Genomic DNA, 13,661 nt, shown 5'->3' with positions numbered 1-13,661 from the left:
CTGGAGGAAACCTTACCAGGACAGGGTCTGTGAGAGCCAGTTACCCAGGCTAAACGACATGGTAACTGTCTAGCCAAATGGTAGTGGTAATATTGCGGGAGGATAAGACTCTGAAACAGACTGAGCTTTTTACTTTGGAGTGCTGACAGCAAGAGGGTGCTGGAGGGTACATGCTACCATCTACCCTGTATCTTGGGAATGTTTTGTGCTGTCATAATAAAACCTTATTTTGTAAATACTCTGGTCTGCCTGAGTGAGTGATTTATTGCATTAGATTGAACTGGGAAACGGATGGGTACTTATCACCTTAATCCGCTAAAGGAGTACACCTCCTGGGAAATAGGGGCCGTGGCAATCTGCTGCCCACCTATGGATCACCAAGAGACTGACCCCAAACCCGACATTCTCACAGCATCCAAAAAGGCCCTAGGTGTAGAGGCAGTGCCTATAGGCCCACAGTTAACAGGATCTCAGACTCAACAGATGAAGGGAGTATTAGAGGTAGAGCGCCCTCTGTTCACCAGCAGGCCTGGGTGCACTCATGTAGTGGCCCTTCATGTTGAACCTGGGGAGGCTCAGCTTATTCGACAACCAGAGTATTGATTGAGTCCCGTGGTGCTTGACATGATCAAAAAAGAGTTCATTGCAATGCTGGCACTGGGGGTCATTATACTATCCAATAGTCCTTGGGCGGCCAGTGTGGTGTAAGTGCTCAAGAAAGACAGGATTACACACTTCTGCGAGAATCATAGAAAGCTGACGATGACAGGTGACGGTGACGAGATACTGGCAGATACCCCTCACAAGGGAAACACAGAATGGTCCACGTTCACCACTCCGTTTGGACTATTTGAGTTTATTGCCATCCCCTTTGGAATGAAGAATGCCCCGGCCACCATTCAGCGTACAGTAGACCATTTGCTGACAAGGTGTGAAGAGTTCGCCAAAGCATACTTGGATGATATAGTTATTTTTAGTGAGACCTGGGAGGACCACCTACAACATGTGGCCCAAGTGTTAGTCCGGATTAGTCAGGCAGGGTTGACAATCAAACCAGACAAATGTCAGATGGGGATGGCGGAGGTGTTGTACCTCGGGCACAGGGTTGACTGGAGCTTGCAAAAATTGATGACACCCTGAATTGACCTCACCCCACCAACCAAAACCAGATACTGCCTTCCTTGAGACAGCGGGGTACTATCACAAGTTTGTGACCCAGTATAGCACTGTTGCCAAGCCGCTGACTGATTTGACAACCAAAAAGTACTCCCAACATATTGACTAGACTCCTGAGTGTGTTAACTAGCCTTTTCCCATTTAAGGATATCTTGTACCGGCACCCAGTGTTAGCAGCCCCTGACTTCCGATGGCGGTTCATTGTGCAAACAGATGCCTCGAGCTGTGGAATAGGAGCTGTTTTGAGTCAAGTAGGGGAGGATGGTCGTGAACACCCAGTGGCCTATCTCACCGGGAAACTTGTTGATCACAAGATAGCATAGGCCACTATTGAAAAGGAGTGCCTGGGCATAATTTGGGCCCTCAAAAAGTTGCAGTCATACTTATATAGAAACACATTCTTGATAGTCACAAATCAGAATCCCCTTAGTTGGCTGCAATGCACAGCAAGAGACAATGGATGGTTGTTGAGATGAAGCTTGGCCCTACAACTGTATAACTTTTCTATCTCCACAAAAAGGGTAAAAATACAGTTGTAACACGAAAGGCCAGTCCCATCAGCAGGAACCAGACTCCAAGCCTCGCTGCATCCCTGGAGCTGCCCAGCCAGCTTCTCTCACCACGGAGTACACGGACTGAAAAGTGGGGGGAGGAATGTAAAGAAACGGGCATGGTGTATGGAACCAGAGTTACAACTCCTTATTGTAATCCATACCGGGGATGCACTTTTTAGCCCTGTTCTTCTCAGGAAGTACCAGTGATGGAACTATATCATCTCATTTGAAAATCACTTCAGGGTTAAATTCCACCTCCACAGGAAACACTCAGGAGTTGAATGAATTAAGGTACCATTGTCCCTTTTGTTTACTCCCTATTATCCACACGTGAGCTCTAAAGACAGACAGGAGCCGGATCCAGCAGGGGTCACCCGGAGAAAGACACATGTGGGAGGTGGGGAAGGGGCTGGATAGGATGAGAAGCCCACCAATTGAGATCTTTTGCAACTGCCCTGGGCAGGCAGTTCCCAAGGTGGGATTATGAAGTGATAGAAGAGGCTATCCTGAGAGCTGGACAAAAGCGTGCCTGACTTATCATTTCTCTAACTTGGCTATCAAATCTATCGGGCATGGAACAATTCTGTTTCAGGTGCATAAGTTGACCTTGTAGATATATTTTTCTTCCAAGCCCTATAGTGGGCACTATCGTAATGCAACAAATTATTCATGTCAACTTTTTTATTGTATTTCAGAGTCTCAATCCTAGAGTCCTTAGCAATTAATCTATGGCGATCCTATTATAATTATGTACACATTTTAAATTATATAAATTATCACTAAGGTGTGTTATAAAATCAATCGCTGATTGTTCATCCCCTTTCCAAATAATAAATAAATCATCTATGTAACGGCCATAGAGGACCAGGTTCGTACCTAGTCTGTCACCCCAAATGCGCTCCTCTTCAAACAAACCCACGTAGAGGTTGTCATAACTTGGTGCAAACCTTGTCCCCATGGCCATTGCCATCAGCTGTAAATAGTGTGCATCTTCAAAAAGAAAGTGATTGTGAGTTAAAATAAAAGTAATAGAATCATGTATATATGACCTTAATGAACACACCAGAGACTGTAAAATTAAAATCAATATAAACAGAGAAATTAGAAGTGAGGGAAACCAAATAGGACACCCAGTGGGTGCAATAAGTGACATGATTTTTGGGAAATTGAGGTGATAATAAATGGGAGTGATAGGGAAGTGAATATATAGAATTCTCCATGTTCCTCTATAAATGACATCACTTGCCAAGGCACTGTCTAATATGGCTTTTATCAAGAACAAATTATATCAATATGATATGACTTGATATGACCATATCAAGACCAAAATAAAATGTAAAAAAAAAATCTCTTTGTCCCTCACTCTGTTTAATATCCCCTAGCCCAGGTAATTTTTCATCATATGAATTTTTAATTGAAAGTCATCAGCTGGAAACTCCCCAGGCATGCCAATTAATGTAATTTGGTTCCCTTGGAGAAAAATGTCTCATGCCTGATACAGAATGTTACACATTTTTCCACTGAGAATCCCTCTTTATTTAACTCTTAAAATAGAGTTTATATGTAGATTTGCAATAAACTTAGTGACAATTGAATGAAATAGAAACTAAGGAGTTAATGTCCAATTTTAAACATAAAGAGTTCAGGACATATAAAAATAGGATATAAATAAAATCTGAGCCAGAGAAGAAAACAATAGGTTATAGAGCGATATGATGTTCCCTTCAGTCATATAGAGACCATGCACATAAACGACCCCCATCATCCACCAGTCTCATCACCCACCTGCATGCACATACATACATATATAACATATACACTACATCATTGTACACAAAAAACTTTTTACTTCGACATTAATCAGACAAATACATGATGCACCTACAAACACCCACAACCTTTATACCATGCATGCATAATTATCATCAATATCTTTATGCTATACACCTTTAGAAGCACTACATATATGTGTCATACAACCTCCATACAACACTGTTATTTAGCCAAAACTTGTTTAAAGGAGTTCTCTTCAAACCTGTTAGGTCACTTCTAAACCAGGTAACAAATGACTCACATCCACTTACAGACATTTATTAGACTGATAGCATCCACCTTTCTACAGTTCACAATGATTTGCAGACCCGTGCTCACTTATTTAGGTATATTATTGCTCAATCATCACCTCTTCCATTCTCTCGTCATCTCTCCTTATAGAAATCCATTGATACAGTAAATGGTTGGGTGCATATTGTTTCTAAAGGCAGTATGGTGGTCAATATGTCACCTCACACTGACACACCAAATTCTCTACTACAAAGGACAACAATGCAGACTGGACACCGCAGAGCTTCAGGGGGTCCTACAGCCCGGGGATATAATGCTAGGAGTTGTGTTACCCCTTCACCTAGCCAGTTCTTATCACCTTACCCACTTCAAGGAGAGACCACCCAAGACCACTTGTTTAACGTAAGTAATATTTAACATACAATGGATTTATCTAGGTCTAAAAATGCTAATATAATGTTGTTCTTGCATTTATTACTCCCCAATCCTTATTTGATTCCTTATATACCGATTTAAAGGAGTTTTCCACATTAATTATTTTCTGTATCTTTCACTAATTCATTGGTTTATCTCACTTTGTTTCGGCTTATTTCTGTGATTATTTGTTGTGTATCTGTGTTACCATGGATTACAATACAGATCTGCTGAGTTATTTACATTGATTACAGTTGTACCTAGAAAATATTGACCTGATTATAGGAAAAGCAATGTATTTAGTTTAATCACAACGGCATTGCCAAGCCAATAAACTAACTGCATCTAAAGCTATTAAACTGCATTATCATTTACAGCATTACATTGTTCTTTAAAATGTTGTTTGTTAGTATTTTGAATTGCAGTTGTCAACACTGTTTAATTGAATTTTTGATTTATTATGCATTTGGCTGCAGAATTCTACTTGTTTTATCCAGACAATTTGGGTTTGGGAATTGCTTTTAGTTCTCATATAATAGTTTCAGATAACTTGGTAGGAATACAATGCACAGAAAAAGTAATAAACAGTCACACTTTTCCAGTCACTGGACATTAGTGTCCACTTCAGAAACTGGTGAGAATTGGTGTGATGTCCCTTCTGCTGTGTGACCTGTCTACTGACACAGTGCAGGGAGGAGAGAGAACTGTACAGAGCACAAAGCAGTCTCCCTGCTTTATCCTGTGAAATTAGTGTGTAGTAAGTGGTGTGATATTCCTGCTGCTGTGTGATCTATCTACAAGCACAGTGCAGGGAGGAGAGAGAACTGTACAGAGCACAAAGCAGCATCTTGCTCTAAACACTGAAAGTAGTGTGTATAAAGTGGTGTGATGTCCCTGCTTCTGTGTGACCTGTTCTGTCTACAGACACAGTGCAGGGAAGAGAGAGAAATGTACAGAGCACAAACCAGTCTCCTGCTCTAACCCCTGAGTATTAGTGTGTGGTAAGTAGTGTGAGATCCATGCTGCTGTGTGACCTGTCCTGTATACTGACACAGTGCAGGGAATAGAGAGAACTGTACAAGAACAAAAAAGTCTCTCTGCTCAAATCCCAGAGTATTAGTGTGTAAAAAGTGGTATGATGTCCCTGCTTCTGTGTGAGCTGTCTACTGACACAGTGCAGGGAGGAGAGAGAAATGTACAGAGCTGAAACCAGTCTCCTGCTCTAACCCTGACATTAGTGTGTAGTAAGTGGTAGGATATCCCTGCTGCTGTGTGACCTGTCTACTGACACAGTGCAGGGAGGAGAGAGAACTGTACAGAGCACAAACCAGTCTCCTGCTCTATCCCCTGACATTAGTGTGTAGTAAGTGGTGTAAGATCCCTTTTGCTGTGTGACCTGTCCTGTCTACAGACACAGTGCAGGAAAGAGAGAGAACTGTACAGAGCACAAACCAGTCTCCTGCTCTAACCCCTGACATTAGTGTGTAGTAAGTGGTGTAAGATCTTTTTTGCTGTGTGACCTGTCCTGTCTACAGACACAGTGCTGGAAAGAGAGAGAACTGTACAGAGCACAAACCAGTCTCATGCTCTAACCCCTGACATTAGTGTGTAGTAAGTGGTGTAAGATCCCTTTTGCTGTGTGACCTGTCCTGTCTACAGACAAAGTGCAGGAAAGAGAGAGAACTGTACAGAGCACAAACCAGTCTCCTGCTTTAACTCCTGACATTAGTGTGTAGTAGTGGTTTGATATCCCTGCTGCAGTGTGACCAGTCTACTGACACAGTGCAGGGAGGAGAGAGAACTGTACAGAGCACAAACCAGTCTCGTGCTCTAACCCCTGACATTAGTGTGTAGTAAGTGGTGTGAGATCTCTGCTGCTGTGTGACCTGTCTACTGACACAGTGTAGGGAGGAGAGAGAACTGTACAGAGCACAAACCAGTCTCCTGCTGTAACCCTGACATTAGTGTGTAGTAAGTGGTGTGAGATCTCTGCTGCTGTGTGACCTGTCTACTGACACAGTGCAGGGAGGAGAGAGAACTGTACAGAGCACAAACCAGTCTCCTGCTCTAACCCCTGACATTAGTGTGTAGTAAGTGGTGTGAGATCCCTGCTGTGTGACCTGTCTACTGACACAGTGCAGGGAGGAGAGAGAACTATACAGAGCACAAACCAGTCTCCTGCTCTAACCCCTGACATTAGTGTGTAGTAAGTGGTGTGAGATCCCTGCCGCTGTGTGACCTGTCTACTGACACAGTGCAGGGAGGAGAGAGAACTGTACAGAGCACAATCCAGTCTCCTGCTCTATCCCTGACATTAGTGTGTAGTAAGTGGTGTGAGATCTCTGCTGCTGTGTGAGCTGTCTACTGACACAGTGCAGGGAGGAGAGAGAACTGTACAGAGCACAAACCAGTCTCCTGCTCTATCCCCTGACATTAGTGTGTAGTAAGTGGTGTGATATCACTGCTACTGTGTGACCTGTCTACTGACACAGTGCAGGGAGGAGAGAGAACTGTACAGAGCACAAACCAGTCTCCTGCTCTATCCCCTGACATTAGTGTGTAGTAAGTGGCGTGATATCCCTGCTGCTCTGTGACCTGACCTGATCGCTGTTGCTATGTGACCTGTCCTATCTACTGACTGAGTGCCAGGTGAAGAAAAAACTGTATAAAGTTCTTTCTTCACTCTGCACTGTGTCAGTAGGCTGAAGAGATCCACTGTGAGGTTTTATAATGGATATATACTTAATATATTCAATTACATTTTACCTAGTGTACCCTCATTTCTCAGAGAACATTTGCTGGTTATTGACACATATTTTTTTCCAGTGTGTTTCTGTGCTTCTGGTCTATGTTATTTTTTAAATTATGGTGTCCTTTTAATACACTCTATGTTATTCTAATGTGTAATATATAGACTTTGTCCCGCATTCTCATGACACACTAACCTTTAATTCCTGTGGTAATCCCATATATGTTACTAATATCCCATTGTTTCCTCAACAGTTCATTCTTCCAAATATAAAAGAGAAACTATATGTGACATCCCCTGGTGGCGATTTAGTAAACCCTGCACCCCAGTGAATACAGGACAGGCCACCTAGAGGGCAAGTTAGGTGTTTGTGAAAAGTGACACAAGCTGGTTGCTATGGTAATAACCCAGCCAAGTGCGCTAGAGACAGAGTGAGAGGAAGGAGGGGCTGTCAGCAAGGGGGGAGAGAGACACCCAGGGAAAGAAGAGCTGTAGCTGGGGACCTGAGATCTTCCTCCCGGGCTCCCTTGGCAATGCCTTCGAGTGTGAGCGCGGTGACTGCTCAAGGGCAAGTACTGTGTGCTTGAATATGGGGAGAGTCCCGAGAGCAGAGACCCCTGGATAGAAGTGGCAGCATGCATACACTATACAGAACACATGTGTTGGAGATAAGTTACACTGTGATTCTGGCTGAACTGTGAGTAGCTGTAAAACTACTGTGACTAGGAGAACCTGGTATGTTCTGTGATATAAACAGTAGAGTGGCTGCCTATACAGAGGTGAGGAGTCCCTAATCCCAGACAGGGGAAGAACCCCATGTCACTAAAGGGAACCCAAGTCAGAGGGGTATATTTTGCATGGGAGAGACCCTGGAGTGAGGGTTGCTATAAGAGGCATGGTAGCTCGAGTGTCAGAATCAGGGTCTGAGAGTACACAGAGAGAAGTGTCAGAGCCAGGGGCTGTGCGCACACAGAGAGAAGTGGCAGAGCCCAAAGGAGAAATCATCCCCGCAGAGGAGGGGTGAGCTGCAGTTGAGAGTTACACACTGTGTGTTAGAACTGCATTGAGAAGCTGCCTGTCTATTAGCATTCATGTGAGTGCTCCTGCAGAGATGGGATGAACTGCAGTGAAGTATGAAGTACTGGAGTGTAGGAGACATGTGAACTATATTATAGTACATCTAGATAACATTAAGAACTATGCAGGAGGAGTAAGGAGATATATGTGCCACCATATTCATATCGCTCATTAAGAACTGTGCTGGAGAGAGTAAGGAGCTGTATATATATTTCTTTATTGCTGCAACCATAATGATTATCGTACTGGAGGAAGTGGAGTGTAAATAAAGAGTTCAGTTTGTCATAGAAATGGTTTGGCGCCAAAATTATTCTGACGTTTATTGCACTGCACCACAAAGTGACATCACCTGTGTCCCACTACTTACAAAGAGACACCTCCATGTGCAGGGACCCTCTGGTCATTTACACCCATGCCCATCAGCTAGCCAGGGCTGGGGAAGGAGGTTCACTGTGTAACCTTTGCACCCCACACTACACACTTTGACAGGGGGTTACATATGTTAAAACTACAGAGGCCAATGTACCTCCACACAGACCACACTTTTTGCAGCCATGAAGACATGTGGATATATTTAGTAAACTGCGGGTTTGAAATAGGGGAGATCTTGCCTATAGCAACCATTCAAATTCTAGCTGACATTTTGTAGAATGCAGAAAACAAATAAAAGCTAGAATGTGATTGGTTGCTATAGGCAACATCTCCACTTTTCAAAACTCGCAGTTTAGTAAATCTAGCCCATGGCCTCATGGACTGGAGGACCTGATTTATGTGGATCAGGGTTTGACCTAAATTGTCATGGGAAACACTGCACCTGGTTAACTATCTAAAATAAATAACATAAAAATCAAATTTAATTATACTATTGCATGTTTAATATCAGCCAACACCAGTGCTAAACAGTCTGGCTAGTTTCCACTAAAACGGAGACCACTAAATCTGGTGTCCCCCTGCTAAGTTAAATCTGGCCCCAGGCAAGCAAGTACAGAGTGTTGTAAGTGTTGGGGTTCTTCCTGACCCCATGTGCTGTGGAAGTGAGGGTAATTAAAAATATTGGGATCCCTGGAAGTGCAACTTATTCCACTTTCATACTGCCGCCCCGGCAATATCCCGGGTTGTTAACCCGGGATATTGCCGGGGCACAAGGCAGTATAGATAAGAAGATTCCCGGGTCATACTGCACCTGCCCGAACCGGGTTTTAGAAAAAAAAAGTGTAAAAAAATGTTTTAATAAAAAAAAAATACATAACAAATATTTACTTAACTTATTTTCAGCCAGCGGTGTCTCCGGTGGGTTGCCGGCTGTCGGGGGACCTCTGGGTACTAAAATGATGTAATTTCTAGTCCATTAGAAATTACGTCATTTTAGTAGCCAGAGGTCCCCCTGACAGCCGGCAACGCACCGGAGACACCGCTGGCTGAAAATAAGTTAAGTAAACATTTGTTATGTGTTTTTCATTAATTAAAATCATTTTTTTTTACTTTGCCATTTTTTTTTTTTACAGTATGAATGGTGAGACCTGGGAATTACCCGGGTTGCACCATTCATAATGCAGGCGAGCGGGGTCCAACCCGGGAATTACCCCTCGCAAAATCCCGGGTCTAAGTCCCGGGATTTTAGACCCGGGATTTTGTGGTTGGACTATTCATACTGCACCAAGACCCGGGTTTTTGGTGCAGTATGAATGGGGTATTACCACTCTTTTAGTCGCAGCTTAACAATCGTTGTCACTAAAATCCCTGACCATTATACCAAAAGATTTAAAAAAAAAAAAAAAAGCACACACACTTTCTTTAAATAAACTTTAATTAAATAAACCACTATATATAATATTTTTTTTCTTCTTTCCTGAGCTGCTGTAGTTCAAATGACTAAAGATAAGAGTCCCTGGAACTCTCCCTCACTAACAGCCTATCACAAGCGGCCACTATGTAAATTGGCTAATGGAGAAGCATAGTTTGAAGGACTCTCAGCTTTTTCTACTAAGGTGTCCTAGGGACTGTACCTTTGCCATTGTGCTAGCTAGTAGAGGGAGTTTTACTGCCCAATTTTCATGGTGATTGGGTTCCTCCTAAATCTGTGGACACTGTACTGTTTAAAAGACATAAATGATAACTGAGTACATTATAGTATTATTGTATTAGATAGTGTTTAATATTTTTACATTTTACTTTACACGTCAGTTTCCACTTTGAGAGCTATCAACAGCTCCAAGCAATGAGATTTGCCATGGAGGAGATTAACAAAGATCCCAATATTCTTCCTAATGTGACACTGGGCTTCCAAGCCTATGATTCATGTAATACGCTCCATCAGGATTTGGAGAGTTCTTTGCAAGTCCTGACTGGATCCCACACAGCCATTCCCAACTACCGATGTCTTCCAGATGTACCTCTTGCTGCAGTTATTGGACCTGCAATGTCCACTCACTCAATCCTCCTGGCTCACATTCTTGGCCTCTACAGATACCCTCAGGTAAGTTGTTTTCAGGAATATGTATGAGATATGATGCATTTGACTGTGCAGTCCAAAAATATAAATACAAGTTTAGGGATAATAAATTAATATATATTGCCATGTATAGATCCCTATACCTTTAAAAGACACCATCAGGACGAGAATTACTATGATGTTGCCAATTTATCATAATACTTTCACTTAAAACACATGTTTGCTAATTTTCTTAAGAAATGTCTGTTGAAAAAATACAGCACTTTCTCCTACAAAAGCTTCTTTTGGATAACTAAGCCCACCATATGAGCCAATAAAACAGTCATAAAAGGGATCCATAGACTCCTCCTCTACTGATTCAAATTTGCTTGCACAATTGCCATGATGGTCACAATTGTGTGCATTGCCTGTTTTTGGGACTTTTTTAATCATATTGCATTTGAATGTAACTTTGAACAAGACCAAAGCAAACAATCAGATTATTGATTTCATTGCATAACTTGCAATTTCTGGGAAAAAAATGTTATTTGCTGATTGGCTACTATGGTTCAGTGATTTATTATATAGAGAGCAGCATCTTTAATTTAAAGTAAAACAGTATGCATTCCATATAAATCCTTGTGTCTCAGATTCGCTGTACAATGAATATATGATGTCTATAATGGATATAGCATATAATAGCATAGGTGGAGATGATCTCATTTAGAGCTGAACCAAATTCAACTAAAGGATTAAAATTTGGAAAAATTACTTTACTTATTACTTATGTAGGAGGTTCCACAGTTGGTTATAATAATTATTCATGTAAGTCTAGACTAACAAGAGTCTAGTGAACTTTCAAAAGAGAAATGTAATTTATGATAGAAATCTGTTGTCTGTCTTTAACAGATCAGCCATTTCTCAACAAGCCGTCTACTAAGTGATCGCAAAAAGTTCCCCTCATTCTTCAGGACTGTTCCAAGTGATGCCTTCCAGTCTCTGGGATTAGCCAAACTGGTGCTGTACTTTGGTTGGACTTGGGTTGGGCTACTGGCTTTAAATGATGATTATGGTCAACAAGGAATCCAGATAGTCAGACAAGAGTTAATTAAGGGTGGAGCATGTGTGGCTTTTACTGAAAACATTATCAATGGTCTACCAGATCGCAATGCTCCACACATCGTCAAGGTCATTAGACAATCAACTGCCAAGGTTATAGTTGTCTTCTCAGTGGATGTTGAACTGATTCCAGTTCTAGATGAGATGTGGAGGCAGAATATCACAAACATAACATTTGTTGCCAGTGAAGGTTGGGCTACAACTACTCTATACTCTTTTGGGAAATTTTCTGAGCTCCTGAATGGTACAATTGGCTTAGCATTTTACAGTGGAATTATTCCAGGTTTCAGCAGGTTTATAAACACAATCCATCCATCCCTGTCCTTGGGCGGGGATTGGATAAAAATATTTTGGGAACAAGCTTTTAGCTGTAATTTTCCACAAAAGAAAAACTCCACAGGTTTCTTGGATACTGGAATAAAGGAGTGCACAGGACAGGAGAATCTAGAAAGCATCTACAACAGTTTCACTGATGTCTCCAGCTTAAGAACCACTTACAATGTCTATACCGCTGTCCATGTCGTGGCCAAAGCTTTGGAGGATCTGAATAACTGTAGTGTGGTAGAAGGTTTATTGTCATATAACCACTGTGCAGACATTTATCAGTTCAAGCCCTGGCAGGTAATTCAACACTTGTAAAGTTGTTAGTAGATTGGCGGTGTATCTTCTTTAGTAGTACATACACAAATCTACATTTATAGTTATAATGATTGCACTATATCCACTAATTCCATGATAATATTACAATCTCTGCATGTATAGCTTAAGTTAAAATATTTGTGGTATTTGTTAAACATTTTAGTAGCATAAGTATAGTTCATGCTGATAGCCATGTTTTCTGAGTTTGAACAATTAATACATATATGTAATACATAAAATCATTGCAATATATTCAATTATAATTGAATATTATGATAGAATGATAAATGTGGTGCATATTTTTGTAAAAGTAATTAGTTACTTAAACTAATTTCTTCTAGAGGGCAACTTTACACTTCTGAATGAGAACATAAACTCATACTTATCTACTCTCCCAGAATGTCTAGGTGACAATTTTGAGTAGTTGACCAAGACCCCCGTGAATATAGGCCTTTCTCCCAGGTACTGTCCACAGTTAGGTGAATTTGGAGGGATTGAGGGCCTCAATGACGTGATTTGCTGTAAATAGTGTTTTTTTGGCTTCTCCCCTCTGGAACATTGGCACAAATGCCGCATTTTTCAGCGTGGAGCCAGGTCAAAAAGACATAATTTGCCACACCATGTCCCCCCCTTTGCATTTTCCACTTGACCTCCCCTCTGGCACTCTCTGAGGGGCTTTTTTCAAATTTGGCATGTGTGCGTAAACAATAGCCCACACTTTAAAAAAAAATGCAGGAGAGTTCGCACTCAACGGAAACAATATACTTTTCCTCTCTTCCCTCCATTAGAAGAGAACATGATTAACTAGATCTTTGCAGGAACCACAACCTGTGTCGAGGGAGGGTTAATAGATCCCTGTTAAAGGTCCATTAAGTATACATTGGAAACCTTTGAGCTATTGCAATGTGAGTGGAAATGCCCTATTACTTTAATTTCTGATAATATAATTAGAATTATGTTATCAATTGACTCGTGTTTTCATTCAAAAACTTCAAAAGTCTTTCAAGGAGAAATATGTTTGACTGAATGTATCAATAATTTCATTGAAGTGCACTTGTGAAACAATTCCAGCAACATGCCAACCCAGAAGCCTTTTCTGAGCACAATTTCAGCCATAGTTATATTGCAGACAAATTGAGATTTATTTTAGCACAGTGTCAATAATATAAAGCATAAGTATAATAGCTGAAGTGCCCGGCATTGCCGGGTTTAAATATTTAAGTTATTAAGTTATTAATGAGTTGGATACAATGGGGTCACCCGGGACAAAGTTCTGGCCAGCATACACCTATGGGGCTCATCCGACCGGGACCTCAACCCCCTAGTATGTCTTCTGGGATCCAATGTTGCCAAGATGTGAAGTTTTCAACCAAATTCATCCAGTGGAAGTCTCAGAACACACTCTCCAGATCAAAGTTCTGCCCAACTTACACTAAGA

General features: G+C 41.5%; 1 protein-coding gene across 1 annotated transcript in view; it reads left to right on the top strand.

Moving 5' to 3' along the window:
• Positions 1-762: 762 nt before the first annotated feature.
• Positions 763-13,661, top strand: part of LOC142150567 (extracellular calcium-sensing receptor-like) — a 33,955-nt gene continuing 21,056 nt past the window's right edge. Inside the window, exons 1-3 of the mRNA XM_075205766.1 lie at positions 763-1,016; positions 10,219-10,510; positions 11,375-12,205. Coding sequence (XP_075061867.1) covers positions 763-1,016; positions 10,219-10,510; positions 11,375-12,205 — 1,377 coding nt within the window. The remainder of the gene's footprint in view (positions 1,017-10,218; positions 10,511-11,374; positions 12,206-13,661) is intronic.

The sequence above is a fragment of the Mixophyes fleayi genome, chromosome 4, assembly GCF_038048845.1.
Source record: "Mixophyes fleayi isolate aMixFle1 chromosome 4, aMixFle1.hap1, whole genome shotgun sequence".
Classification (NCBI taxonomy): domain Eukaryota; kingdom Metazoa; phylum Chordata; class Amphibia; order Anura; family Limnodynastidae; genus Mixophyes; species Mixophyes fleayi.
The sequence above is the reverse complement of the archived record's forward strand: the minus strand, read 5'-3'. Positions and strand labels throughout refer to the sequence as shown.